Here is a 15,716-nt window from a genome sequence, read left to right on the forward strand (position 1 = left end):
ATAGTTGATTTTATTAAAACACATAGGGTGTGTCTTTATATAGAAAAATATACGTTTTAAAAATTTCGACCAATCGATTAGTCGAAAAAAACTGACGACTCTCGCTTGACCAAGATTTATTTTAGTCGGGGACAGCCAGAGTTTCAAAAATGTATATGGGAATATATTGTCCATGATAAATACATCTCTGTCTTTGTTCTTACAAAGGTCAGAGTCAACGAGTCTTGTTGACTGAAAACATTTGCCAAAGTGAAAGGCAATGTATCTGATTTTGAAAAATATGACACAATATTAGAACCAAAGGCGGTTCATAGAATAATAACAGTGGAGCCCAATCCTAGAATGGAATCAACATACTCACCTCTCCATAAGAAGACCCAGCAGCTCCTGAGGTTTACAGAAGGACCTGTAGGTTGTAAGAAATGTTCGGACGAAATTTGGATCTGCAAGAAGGAAAAACAAGGTCAGCCATTTTGTGAATCATTCTCAGCAGTGTGCAAGTAGCTATTTTTCTTTCATGACTTTGCGGTGATGACTTGCATGAAATTCGCTACTATTTGCTAGCTAGATATCTTATAACTATTAAGTGAACAGTCTAAGATATGCTAACCAATGTCATGTTTATTAGGCACCAAACAGAAGAAAACAGACAAACAAAATGTCAAACATTCCCTAGTGAACATGACCCAGGTCTGTGTGTTTATTAGGAGTGCTGATACTGTAGTTATGCGGGAGAACAGGACCGTTAGCTAGTGGTTCACATGTTGGATCTGTCCAAGCCCTTTCACCGGGGTCTGGCTGGGGTTGGTGGGCAGTGGGGGGGAGACAATAGCTGCCTCAGTGCGGATTTACAAACAATCGGCCTGCGACCATTTCAGCCAGGAAACAGACGCTGCTCTGAGGCACGCAGCTGCCACTCCACCACAAACGCTTAAAAATAGATCACCCGCCTGCCCTCGCTACACCGACATACACAATGCAGTGTTTCTACTAGGCTTTGACCACAAATACAAGTATAGGGACAAGTCAACAACATTATTTTGGTATGACTTAACAGAATATTAACTTTGAAATGTTCGATTTTCACTGGGAAGTTACTTTAAAGTTATCTTCCTGCAATTCTACGCATTTTGCAATGGGGCAGAGAGATAATGCTAGTTTTATTGTAAATTTTCCCGCAATTCTACACATTTTGCCTTGGCTTATGTTGTGTTCTTATGCTATCTGAGTGACTCAAACTTTATAACAAAATTTATTTTAGACAGTTATTCTGGTGGTTGTTAGTTCTTAAAGATGATCTTATTAAAAAAATATACAGCTCCATTATCTTTTCTACGTACTTTATATCTGGTTTTAAACGTTTAAGTTTACAGTGAAAACGTTTTAACACCCCAAACCTTATTTAGTTATCACACACATGAAAAAGTATGTGATCCTTTTGGAATTACCTGGATTTCAGCATCATCCTCTTAGTCACAACAGACACAGTGTGCTTAAACTAATAACACAAATAGTATTTTTCTTGTCTACATTGAATACAACATTTAAACATTGCAAGTGTAGGTTGGAAAAACTATGTGAACCCCTAGGCTAATGGACTTTTCAAAAAGCTAATTGGAGTCAGGAGTCAGCTAACCTAGAGTCCACTCAATGAGACGAGATTGGAGATGTTGGTTAGAGCTACCTTGCCCTATAAAAAAACAAAAACACTCAAAACATTGGAGTTTGCTATTCACAAGAAGCATTGCCTGATGTGAACCATGCCTCGAACAGAAGAGATCTCAGAAGACCTAAGATTAAGAATTGTTGACTTGCATGAAGCTGGAAAGGGTTACAAAAGCATCTCTAAAAGCCTTGATGTTCATCAGTCCACAGTAAGACAAATTATCTATAAATGGAGAAAGTTCAGCACTGTTGCTACTCTCCCTAGGAGTGGCTGTCCTGCAAAGATGACTGCAAGAGCAAGTGCAGAATGCTCAATGAGGTTAAGAAAAATCCTAGAGTGTCAGCTAAAGACTTACTGAAATCTCTGGAAGATGCTAACATCTCTGATGACGAGTCTACGATACATAAAACACTAAACAAGAATGGTGTTCATGGGAGGACACCACGGAAGAAGCCACTGCTGTCACAAAAAAAAACATTGCTGCATGTCTGCAGTTCGCAAAAGACCACCTGGATGTTACACAGAACTACTGGCAAAATATTCTGTGGACAGATGAAACTAAAGTTGAATTGTTTGGAAGGAACACACAACACTATGTGTGGAGAAAAAAAGGCACAGCACACCAACATCAAAACCTCTTCTCAACTGTAAAGTACGGTGGAGGGAGCATCATGGTTTGGGGCTGCTTTGCTGCCTCAGGAACTGGACAGCTTGCTATCATCTATAGAAATATGAATTCTCAAGTTTATCAAGACATTTTGCAGGAGAATGTAAGGCTATCTGTCCGCCAATTGAAGCGCAACAGAACTTGGGTGATGCAACAGCACAACGACCCAAAAACCATAAGTAAATCAACAACAGAATGGCTTCAACAGAAGAAAAGAGCGGTTCACACCAGACATCCTAAGAATATTGCTGAACTGAAACAGTTTTGTAAAGATGAATGGTCCAAAATTCCTCCTGACCATTGTGCAGGTCTGATCCACAACTACAGAAAATGTTTGGTTGAGTTTATTGCTGCCAAAGGAGGGTCAACCTGTTATTAAATCCAAGGGTTCACATGCTTTTTACACCCTACACTGTGAATGCTTACACGGTGTGTTCAATAAAGACATGAAAACGTATAATTGTTTGTGTTTTATTAGTTTAAGCAGACTGTGTTTGTCTGTTGTTGTGACTTAGATGATCAGATCAAATCTTATGACCAATTTATGCAGAAATCCAGGTAATTCAAAAAAGGTTTTCATACTTTTTATTGCCACTGTATACACACACACACAGGACCAGTCGAAAGTTGACACCTACTCATTCAAGGGTTTTTCTTAATTTTTTATTATTTTCTACATTGTAGAACAATAGTGAAGACATCAAAACGATGAAATAACACATATGGAATCATGTAGTAACCAACAAAAAGTGTTAAAATCGAAATATATGGGCCTTCCGAGTGGCATAGTGGTCTAAGGCACTGGTTCGAGTCCAGGCTCTGTCGCAGCCGGCCAAGACCAGGAGACCCATGGGGCGGCACACAATTGGCCCAGCGTCGTCCGGGTTAGGGGAGGGTTTGGCTGGCAGGGATGTTCTTGTCCGATCGCGGGCCGGGCGCCGTGCACGCTGACACAGTCGCCAGGTGCACGGTGTTTCCTCCGACAGATTGGTGCGGCTGGCTTCCGGGTTAAGTGGGCATTGTGTCAAGAAGCAGTGTGGCTTGGCTGGGTTGTGTTTTGGAGGACGCACGTCTCTCGACCTTCGCCTCTCCCGAGTCCATACGGGAGTTGCAGCGATGGAACAAGACTAACTACCAATTGGGGAGAAAAAGGGATATAAAAATACACACACACACACACACACACACACACACACACACACGCACACATAAAAACGTATAGATTTTAGATTCTTCAAAGCAGCCACCCTTTGCCTTGATGACAGCTTTGCACACTCTTAGCATTCTCTCAACCAGCTTCACGAGGTAGACATCTGGAATTCATTTAAATTAACAGGTGTGCCTTGTTAAAGTTAATTTGTGGAATTTCTTTCCTTCTTAATGTGTTTGAGCCAATCAGTTGTGTTGTGACAAAGTAGGGGTGGTATACAGAAGATAGCCCTATTTGGTAAAGACCAAGTCCATATTATGGCAAGAACAGCTCAAATAAGCAAAGACAAACGACAGTCCATCATTACTTTAAGACATGAAGGCCAGTCAGTTTCTTCCAAGTGCTGTCGCAAAAACCATCAAGCACTATGATGAAACTGGCTCTCATGAGGACCGCCACAGGAAAGGAAGACACAGAATTACCTCTGCTGCAGAGGATAAGTTCATTAGAGTTACCAGCCTCAGATTGCAGCCCAAATAAATGCTTCACAGAGTTCAAGTAACAGACACAAACTGTTCAGAGGAGACTGTGTAAATCAGGCCTTCATGGTCAAATTGCTGCAAAGAAACCACTACTAAAGGACACCAATAAGAAGGAGAGACTTGCTTGGGCCAAGAAATACAAGCAATAGACATTAGAGCAGTGGGAATCTGTCCTTTGGTCTGATGGGTCCAAATTGGAGATTTCTGATTCCAACCACGTGTCTTTGTGAGACGCAGAGTAGGTGAACGGATGATCTCTGCATGTGTGGTTCCAACCGTGAAGCATGGAGGAGGAGGTGTGATGGTGCATTGCTGGTGGCACTGTCTGTGATTTATTTAGAATTTAAGGCACACTTAACCAGCATGGCTACCACAACATTCTGCAGCGATACGCCATCCCATCTGGTTTGTGCTTAGTAGGACTATCATTTGTTTTTCAACAGGACAATGACCCAACACACCTCCAGGTCTATTTGACCAAGAAGAAGAGTGATGTAGTGCTGCATCAGATGAACTGGCCTCCACAATCACCTTCAACCCAATTAAGATTTTTTGGGATGAGTTGGACAGCAGAGTGAAGGAAAAGCAGCCAACAAGTGCTCAGCATATGTGGAAACTCCTTCAAGACTGTTGGAAAAGCATTCCTCATGAAGCTGGTTGAGAGAATGCCAAGAGTGCAAAGCTGTCATCAAAGCAAAGGGTGGCTACTTTGAAAAATCTCAAATACATTTTCATTTGTTTAACACTTTTTTGGTTACTACATGATTCCATATGTGTTATTTCATAGTTTTGATGTCTTCACTACTATTCTACAATGTAGAAAATAGTACAAATAAAGAAAAACCCTTGAATGAGTAGGTGTGTCCAGACTTTCGACTTGTGTAGAGTCAGTATAAATGTGTGTGCATGTTATATGTGTGTGAGCAAATGGTCTCTCTCACACGCACACAAAAAGTATTCAGACCCCTTGACTTTTTCCACATTTTGTTACGTTACAGCCTTATTCTAAAATCGATTACATAAAAATAGTTCCTCATCAATCTAAACACAATACCCTATAATGACAAATTGAAAACAGGCTTCTAGAAATGTTAGCAAATGTATTACAAATAAAAAACAGAAATACCTTATTTACATAAGCACTCAGACCCTTTGCTATGAGACTCGAAATTGAGCTCAGGTGCATCCTGTTTCGATTGATCATCTTTGAGAAGTTTCAACAATTTGATTTAAGTCCACCAGTGGTACATTCAAACGATTGGACATGATTTGGAAAGGCACACACCTGTCTATATAAGGTCTCACAGTTGACAGTGCATGTCAGAGCAAAACCAAGCCATGAAGTCGAAGGAATTGTCTGTAGAGCTCCGAGACAGGATTGTGTCAAGGAACAGATCTGGGGAAAGGTACCAAAACATTTCTGCAGCATTGAAGGTCCCAAAGAACACACTGGCCGTCATCATTCTTAAATGGAAGACGTTTGGAACCACCAAGACTCTTCCTAGAGTTGGTCGCCCGGCCAAACTGAGCAATCGGGGGAAAAGGGCCTTTGTCAGGGAGGTGACTGACAGAGCTCCAGAGTTCCTCTGTGGTGATGGGAGAACCTTCCAGAAGGACAGCCATCTCTGCAGCACTCCACCAATCAGGCCTTTATGGTAGAGTGGCCAGGCGGAAGCCACTCCTCAGTAAAAAGGCACATGAGAGCCCACTTGGATTTTGCCAAAAGGCACCTAAAGGACTCTGACCATGAGAAACAAGATTCTCTGGTATGATAAAACCAAGATTGAACTCTTTGGCCTGAATGCCAAGTGTCACATCTGGACGAAACCTGGCACTCTCCCTATGGTGAAGCATGGTGGTGGCAGCATCATGCTGCGGGGATGGTTTTCAGCGGCAGAGACTGGGAAACTTGTCAGGATGAAGGGAAAGATGAACGGAGCAAAGTACAGAGAGATCCTTGATGAAAACCTGCTCCAGAGTGCTCAGGACCTCAGACTGGGGCAAAGGTTCACCTTCCAACAGGACAACAACCCTAAGCACAAAGCCACGGCAACACATGAGTGGCTTCGGGACTTGTCTCTGAATGTTCTTGAATGGCCCAGCCAGAGCCTGGACTTAAACCCGATCGAACATCTCTGAAGAGACCTGAAAATAGCTGTGCAGCGACGCTCCCCATCCAACCTTACAGAGCTTGAGAGGATCTGCAGAGAGGCACTAGCAGTTCTGGGGGGGCCAGTGGCCCTGTGACAATTTTGGACCCCCTTGTGGCCCCCCTAAATGTGGAGTATGAAATCATTTTTACATAACACATTTTTTCTATCGTTCTTTTTTTTACATCCATTATTAATGTAACTGGCCCCTCTTAACAGTACAACTGGCTCCAGCTTGACCCCCCAGTTGAAATGGGGGGGTCAAACTTGGTGTCAAGTTTGTAGCGTCATACCCAAGAAGACTGACTTGCCAAGTTAAATAAAGGTTAAATAAAATTAAAATAAATTACTCGAGGCTGTATCGCTGCCAAAGGTGCTTTAACGAAGTACTGAGTAAAGGGTCTGAAATGTGATCAGTTTATTTTTAATACATTTGCAAACATTTCTAAAAACCTGTTTTTGCTTTGTCATTATGGGGTAGTGTGTATAGATTGATGAGGGAAAAAATGATTTAATCAATTTTAGAATGAGGCTGTAACGTAACAAAAAGTAAAGGGGTATGAATACTTTCCGAATGCACTATATTAAATATAATTTGTAAGGTAATTTCATGTCCTTTCAGAACCACTTGTCAAACAAAGTTTAAAATGTATCGGGGTTTCCTTTTTAATGGCTTACAGGTCATTCTGATATGCAGTGGTGTAAAGTACTTAAATAAAAATATCTGTACTTTATTTTACTCTTCATATTTTTTCCAACTTTTACTTCACTACATTCCTAAAGAAAATAATGTACTTTTTACATACATTTTCCCTGACACCCCTCTGATCTGGAGGACTCACTAAACCCAAATGCTTTGTTTGTAAATTATGTCTGAGTGTTCGAGTGTGACCCTGGCTACCCGTCAATAAAAAACATAAAAATAAGAATTTTGCCGTCTGGTTTGCTTAATATACGGAATTTGAAATGGTTTATACTTTTAATACTTAAGTACATTTTAGCAGTTCCATTTACTTTTGATACTTAAATATATTTAAAACCAAATACTTTTAGACTTTTACTCAAGTAATATTTTACTGGGCGACTGTCACTTTTACTTGAGTCATTTTCTGTTAAGGTATCTGTACCGTTACTCAAGTATGACAATTGAGTACTTTTTCCACCACTCCTGCTATGTACCATAGAGGTCAATGGTCAAAGTTTTGTTGACCTGAACATTCTGAAAATGTGTCTGAATCTCTAAGCTTTCCAATGATATAAGATTAAAGAGTACAAGTGAGCAATACTGATATTGTTTGTCATAGGGTAAAATCCCAATGGGAAAAATTTATGGGACGGAGGGATGAAAGATAACGCAGAAAGCAACCATTGCGGCAATGCTATCACCCTTTTTCTAACTCTAGGGACATAGACCTTTAAAAAAAAAATCACTATGAGACATCGTCGTCCCAAGTGAGCCCGACTGACCCTCCTGGCTCATGGACTATATGGATTCTTGATTACAATTTATGGCAAAAGAGAAGCGTAGATCCATACAAATTGTAATGCAGATAGTCAGGACAGAGAGAAAGTGTGTGTTGTCCCTCCCCTGCTGTCTCCTGGGTGGGAGTAGGGTGTGTCTCCAGGCATGAGGTGCATCGTACAGGAAGCACCTTTTTCCCCTTTTCAAATTACCCTGGGCACACAGACACACTTTTCCTCAAAAGGCTTGTTTCCCTTGGCTTATTTGAAATCAGTGGCACACAGACGGTTGAAAACTAAAAAGGAAAATAGTGGCCTATATTTACACCCTACTCTTTATTCGGGGGAGGAAGTTTACACAGGGGTGTGAGCTGGACAGACCACCCATAAGAGGAATGTTCTCTCCTGGCTTTGTATTGTGCTGCATTAACCTTGCACCAGTGTTTTTTTTAACTCCAGTCCTTCAGTACTCCCCAACAGCACACAGGTTTGGTGTAGCCCAGGACAAGCACACCTGAATCAACTCGTCAACTAATCATCAACCACTCTGGTGAGTTCAATCAGGTGTGCTTCAACAAAAATGTGTACAGTTTGGGGGTACTCACGGACCACAGTTGAGAAACACTGCTCTAGACTTCCAGAGACAAACAAGATGAAACCCAAACTTGTGTAAGAGTTCAGAAAGGCTTCTGTGCTAAACAAAGGAAAACGTGTGTCTTTAAGAAGATTTTATACCTGTATGGTTGCATGACATTGAATAACAATGCATAGAAACAGGCCAAATTCAAAAGCACTTGGCCTAAATGTTTTGCTTCCCGGATTACCAGAGCCCACATACACTTGGACTTTGAGCGATTGAATTTGGTGATTTATTTCCCCAAAATGACATCATTACTTTTAATTAATGAAGAGCTTATTAGTCCAACCACAGCCTTGTATCTGGTTAGGTACAATGGCACCCGTCAGTAGATAAGAATACAGATCCCATGGTCTAACAGCTGCTGTGTGCGCTGGGTGATTCAGCCTTTCTTAAGAGCGATTCCAAACAAAACCCAGACAAAAGACCATGATTTTTTAACATTTTCACAAAATATAGTCCATAAAATAATCCTTTGGTTGAAGGATTGTTGACATGTGTCTAAAAGCATAATTGAGAAATATTTAATACAAGTTGCCATTTTTCTGATATTTTGGCCTTGTCCAGGCCTCCTTTAAGACTCCATAGTGTTTCATCTGTAGGTGCAACTAAACAAACATTGGTGTCATATGAAGTTTTATCACTTGCTCTGTAATATGAGTAGTATTTTGGTTTCAATCACTTTTTTTCATACATTTTTGTATATATAAAAATATAAACATGAATATAGAAATGTTTGATTTGTATATTTCAAAAAAATATATATATTGTTGAACATAATATAGCCTATTCTGCAGGCATATCAAAGTTCCAGAGGGGATCTCTGCTATTACCAACAGTGAACGTGAACATTTATTCAAAATGGTCGCACTCTGCTGGTGATATGCAGGATATTCAAAGATTCAAGTAAAAGGAGGGCTGTGATTGATTACATTGCTTACATTGCCTACTATGCCAATTTCTCTGAATAAAATGGGCCATAACTTTAAAACTAGCAGAGATCCCACTCTGGAACTTTGATATTCCTGTAGAGCGTATTCTGTTACACAATATATTGAAAAATGAGCCAAATCAAAAAAGTTATATTTTCAATATTCATGTTTATATTTTAATATTCATAAATTATTATTATTTTTTACTATTAAAATACTACTCATATTACAGAGCAAGTGGTAAAGCTTCATATGACAGATTTTTGCTTTGTAGCACCTACAGATGAAGCATTATGGAGTCTTAAAGGAGGCCTGGGTAAGGCCAAAATGTCATAAATATGCCAACTTCTAGATACAAATATACATCAACAATTCTTCCTCCAAAAGGACTATATTATGGATTACATTTCATGAACATTCCAAAAATAATGGCATTTTTTTGTTTGGCTTTAGTGAGGAATCACTAAAGGAGTTCAGGTGTCACTGAAGTCTGCAAAGCGATTACCTCAACAACACTAATGGCTAGCTCACCAACACTCCACAAAGGGCTATGTTTAAAGGGGAAGTTCAGTATTTTATAACACGATGCTAGACGGTTCATGACCCTGAAAGTAGTCTATGGGCCTGGGGAAACTGTAATCCATGGTTAGGTTTTCTTTAAACAGCTACACACAAGGTGAGGATACTGAACTTCCCCTTTAAACACTAAACAGGCAGGAAAGATCTGCTACTGCCGGTCACTTACAAAATGGCGACGTAAAGATAAATAGGCTTCGTCCTCTTGTTTTTTCTTCTTTATCAGTTCTCGTTGTGTTATCTGGGGCTAAACTGACACTGAAACAAAGCAGGTCATCACATCCCGCGTTCTGACGTCAAGTGTGGCCAAATATTTACCAGCCGTGTGAAAACAGCTATAAATGGATGTGGGGACGACGAAAGTGGGGGGAAGAAATAGGCCTTCCACTATCTTGTATTTTATGTTTAGGCTTAAACTGCGTTTGTGCCAAGCTCAAGGTTTTGTGTATAGAACAACAAGGTGATAACAGGAACAGGCACTCCAGGCACCGGGCAAGTGCATATTGCATAAACACAAACAATGGAGGTGTACAATGGTGGGGACACGTGAGTAAGAGACCAGTCCCTAATAGTCAGGACAAAAATGAACAAGATACAGAAAATATCTAGGTTTCTTGGCATTTGCTTTCGCCGGTCCAGTTCTCTCACTTCAAGGAAACTAAATGTGGAGAGGGAGCCATTTGAGATGTGACCCATGTCTACTTCCTGCTCCCTGTAGCCCTTTACACGCGTACCTGTATACGGCTAGAAAACACTCGTACCTGTATACGGCTAGAAAGCACGCATACCTGTATACGGCTAGAAAGCACGCGTACCTGTATACGGCTAGAAAGCACGCGTACCTGTATACGGCTAGAAAGCACGCGTACCTGTATACGGCTAGAAAGCACGCGTACCTGTATACGGCTAGAAAGCACGCGTACCTGTATACGGGTAGAAAGCACGCGTACCTGTATACGGGTAGAAAACACGCGTACCTGTATACGGGTTGAAAACACGCGTACCTGTATACGGGTTGAAAACACGCGTACCTGTATACGGGTTGAAAACACGCGTACCTGTATACGGGTTGAAAACACGCGTACCTGTATACGGGTTGAAAACACGCGTACCTGTATACGGGTTGAAAACACGCGTACCTGTATACGGGTTGAAAACACGCGTACCTGTATACGGGTTGAAAACACGCGTACCTGTATATGGGTTGAAAACACTCATACCTGTATACGGGTTGAAAATTGCATATTTGGGCACTAGTAAGCGCCGAAATTGGAACACAGTGGCTATACAATAACATGCAGTGTCAACGTTTATGATCACTATGTTTGATGTACAATTATAAGATGACATGGTGTCATACCCTAGGTTGTTCTGAACAGAACGAGGCCGTTTGTCTTGTTGGATTCTAAACTTTGAACATTGAGATATTAAAGACATGATAGATCAGATGCATAATATATAAAGGAGCGAGATCTGTAGAAAGACAGAGTGGCTGTGGAATGTGCTGGGTGGACGGGAAGAGATCAAAAGATTGCTATAGGGGAAGCAGATGGACATCTGTGGATTAGGCGAAGGAGGGGTTGAGGTCAGGTTAGATCCCCTGAAGGGAATAATAAGGGTTAGATAGGTCTTAAATAAGGATTGGAGAGAAGGAGGAGTGTCTTAAGTGGGATATTAAACTTGGTTAAGCTTCTCTAGTGTCCGTGAGTTATTTACTCTGAAAAATTAGAACCTAACAGTCGTTCTCCGCTAACATCAAGGCGGTGAACCGATCCTGAAGGTTCATACTATACAACATTCGCAGAGTACGACCCTGCCTTACACAGGAAGCGCCGCAGGTCCTAATCCAGGCACTTGTCATCTCCCGTCTGGATTACTGCAACTCCCTGTTGGCGGGGCTCCCTGCCTGTGCCATTAAACCCCTACAACTCATCCAGAACGCCGCAGCCCGTCTGGTGTTCAACCTTCCCAAGTTCTCTCACGTCACCCCGCTCCTCCGCACACTCCACTGGCTTCCAGTTGAAGCTCGCATCTGCTACAAGACCATGGTGCTTGCCTACGGAGCTGTGAGGGGAATGGCACCTCCGTACCTTCAGGCTCTGATCAGGCCCTACACCCAAACAAGGGCACTGCGTTCATCCACCTCTGGCCTGCTGGCCCCCCTACCTCTGCGGAAGCACAGTTCCCACTCAGCCCAGTCAAAACTGTTCGCTGCTCTGGCACCCCAATGATGGAACAAGCTCCCTCACGACGCCAGGACAGCGGAGTCAATCACCACCTTCCGTAGACACCTGAAACCCCACCTCTTTAAGGAATACCTGGGATAGGATGAAGTAATCCTTCTAACCCCCCCAAAAAAGATATAGATGTACTATTGTAAAGTGGTTGTTCCACTGGATATCATAAAGTGAATGCACCAATTTGTAAGTCCTCTCACTCAAACAATTTTTTTGTCTTATGTTGCACCAACCCCACATTTTCTAGGAATATTGTTGTCATGTTACTGAATGTATCCAGAGTATTTTCAGATTTCCTTATCAACAAATGCGGCGAAAAGTACAGTAAAGGTAAAACGCACATAAAATCAACAGTGTAATGTTTGGATTCAGTCTTGTGAAAGGTGAACTGTCGTGTCCTCAACTTTGGTCAAATAATGTTCCCATAATCTCCAAACTGTTCCTTTTCAATTGCTACCATGCTTATGCATTTCATATTTCTTCTGTAATTTTTTTTCTTCCAATTTAGCCCTATCCATATTGGCCAAATCCCAGGAGTGTAAAGGGTTAAACCTTTAAACCTGTTGTTGAACACCAAATTTGACTCCTACCGACTACTTTTTCACATGATTCTCCTCCTCTCTAAAACCAAAACCCTGCCCCTTCCCCTGTTCTACGATGGGAAAGGGTCCGCAAGATGTTCTCTACTAGGATTTAGCAACTACTGTTATTCCACACATCTGAGGGAGGTATTTGTATAGCCTACTGTACGAAAAAGGCATGCATTTCAAAAGGTCAAAACAGGTCAATATAGGAAACCTTTGCTGTGTCATGTGCTTTTTCTCACCTGCATACATGTGGAAGGTGAGCCTTTCGATGAGCTTGAGCACTGTCCCCGCCTTGATGATGGGGATGCCCGACTTGGACTGCACATTCTCCTCGAACACCACATTCTCCTCAGAGTCGGGCGTGGCGAACCGGTAAAGCTCCGCCCCGGGCAGCCTCATTTGCTCCTCCTTCTCCTCCTGTAGCATGGCCGAGTCCAGCATGCGCTCCAGCGTCGAGCGGTACTGCAGTGAGATGAGCGCCGCCATCCAGCCATTCTTGTCCTCGGCCGACTTGGCGGCGAACACCACGCTGTTGCCGTCTTTGAGGATGATCTCAAAGGCGTGCCGGTACTCGCCCTCCTTGTCATCCTTGTCATTGATCTGAACCTTGCGCATTAAGAACTTCTCCTTGAGGCGGTACTCGGCAGTGGACGAGGCGCCAGGCAAGCGCGGCTGGCCGTGGTTGGACTTGCAGCAGATCATCAGGCCGTCGAAGAGGAAGATGTGCCGTTCGTGCTTGGCGCCCACGCGTGTCAGCGTCCCCTCCATGATGAATTCGTTGCAGCATTGGCCGATGTCCTTGCCCTCCCAGCCATCAATGTTCTTCTGGATCTCGTTCATCTTCTTGATGGCCAGGTGCTTGCCCTTCATCTGCTGGCTGTAGAAGCGGCAGGCCGACTCGCTGGTGCCGCCGAAGAGTTTGAGGAGAGAAAGAAAGAGAAAAGATGAAAAAAAGAAAATGACAGAAAGTTGAATGTAAGATAAAGAATGTGAGAGAAAAAAGGGAAAGAGGGGGAGAAGAGAGGAAGGGAAATGTGGATCTGATGTTCACAGCACATTGACATTGGAAAACAAGTCAGCGAGACTGAGATTGAGTGGAGGGTCAGTGTGGGTGGCTAAATCAGCGGTACAACTAAGCCTGCTCCAGGAGGGGGTTCCCTCAAATAATCTCCTTAACAAAACACTGGATGCGACTGAAGAGACGTGACTGGCATCCCCACCCATAACTAAACTCAGCAAAAAAAGAAATGTCCTCTCACTGTCAACTGTGTTTATTTTCAGAAAATGTGTAAATATTTGTATGAACATAAGATTCAACAAATGAAACATAAACTGAAGAAGTTCCCCAGACATGACTAACAGAAAGGGAATGTTGTGTCCCTGAACAAAGGGGGGGGGGGTTCTTGTTTGCCAGTTCTTGTTGTGAGATGTTAGCCTACTCTTCCACCAAGGCACCTGCAAGTTCCCTGACATTTCTGGGGGGAATGGCCCAAGCTCTCACCCTCCGATCCAACAGGTCCCAGACGTGCTCAATGGGATTGAGATGCGGTGTCTTCGCTGGCCATGGCAGAACACTGACGTTCCTGTCTTGCAGGAAATCACGCACAGAACGAGTAGTATGGCTGGTGGAATTGTCATGCTGGAGGGTCATGTCAGGATGAGCCTGCAGGAAGGGTACCACATGAGGGAGGAGGATGTCTTCCCTGTAACGCACAGCGTTGAGATTGCCTGCAATGACAACAAGCTCAGTCCGATGATGCTGTGACACACCGCCCCAGACCATGACAGACCCTCCAAACCGCTCCAGAGTACAGGCCTCGGTGTAACGCTCATTCCTTCTACGATAAACACAAATCCGACCATCACCCCTGGTGAGACAAAACAGTGACTCGTCAGTGACAAGCACTTTTTGCCAGTCCTGTCTGGTCCAGCGACAGTGGGTTTGTGCCCATAGGCGACATTGTTGCCGGTGATGTCTGGTGAGGACCTGCCTTACAACAGGCCTACAAGCCCTCAGTCCAGCCTCTCTCAGCCTATAGCGGACAGTCTGAGCACTGATGGAGGGATTGTGCGTTCCTGGTATAACTCAGGCAGTTGTTGTTGCCATCCTATACCTGTCCCGCAGGTGTGATGTTTGGATGTTCCGATTCTGTGCAGGTGTTGTTACACGTGGTTTGTCACTGCGAGGACGATGAGCTGTCCATCCTGTCTCCCTGTAGCGCTGTCTTAGGCGTCTCACAGTACGGACGTTGCAATTTATTGCCATGGCCACATCTGCAGTCCTCATGCCTGTTCACACAAATGAGCAGGGACCCTGGGCATCTTTATTTTGGTGTTTTTCAGAGTCAGTAGAAAGGCCTCTTTAGTGTCCTAAGTTTTCATAACTGTGACCTTAATTGCCTACCATCTGTAAACTGTTAATGTCTTAACGACCATTCCACAGGTGCATGCTCATGAATTGTTTATGGTTCATTGAACAAGGATGGGAAACAGTGTTTAAACCCTTTACAATGAAGATCTGTGAAGTTATTTGAATTTTTACGAATTATCTTTGAAAAACAAGGTCCTGAAAAAGGGACGTTTCTTTTTTGCTGAGTTTATAATCCTGACCCTAACCTTAAAGGAAAATTCCACCCAAAAACGATCTTTTAGTATTTGTTTCATTAGTAAGTTGTTGATATAGTCCCTAAATGTTTTGCATGTCAGCAATCCAACTATGGACTAATGAAATAAATTCTAAAAGATAGTTTTTGGATGGAGTTTTCCTTTAACCACACCAATAACCCTAAACTTAACCTAACCAGAACCAATTAGGTAATTCAACATCAGTTTGCTGGTCCGTCATGTCCCTTCAGTTTACACCCAACACTGGTGCAGAGCAGGTCAATTGACTAAACTTCCTCACCATTCCAGCAGTTCAACAAAACGGTAGTCTACCGAGGAAGGGCCCACACCCATGGTTAACAGGGTGCCTCGGAGGACCAACTGAGAAAGTGCATAAGAATAGAATGAGTCTAAAAGAATAAAGATTATATTTCTTTGAGCCAGACACTATTTAAATATTGTTTTGGTTCATCATACCATTAATATGGTCTATGGTATGACTATCAT

General features: G+C 42.6%; 1 protein-coding gene across 1 annotated transcript in view; it reads right to left on the reverse strand.

Moving 5' to 3' along the window:
* Positions 1–15,716, reverse strand: part of LOC106584773 (son of sevenless homolog 1-like) — a 92,341-nt gene that overhangs the window by 26,462 nt on the left and 50,163 nt on the right. The window contains 2 exon segments of the mRNA XM_014170357.2: positions 362–443; positions 12,845–13,506. Of these exon segments, the coding sequence (XP_014025832.2) occupies positions 362–443; positions 12,845–13,506 (744 nt within the window).

This window comes from Salmo salar, chromosome ssa02, assembly GCF_905237065.1.
Source record: "Salmo salar chromosome ssa02, Ssal_v3.1, whole genome shotgun sequence".
Lineage (NCBI taxonomy): Eukaryota > Metazoa > Chordata > Actinopteri > Salmoniformes > Salmonidae > Salmo > Salmo salar.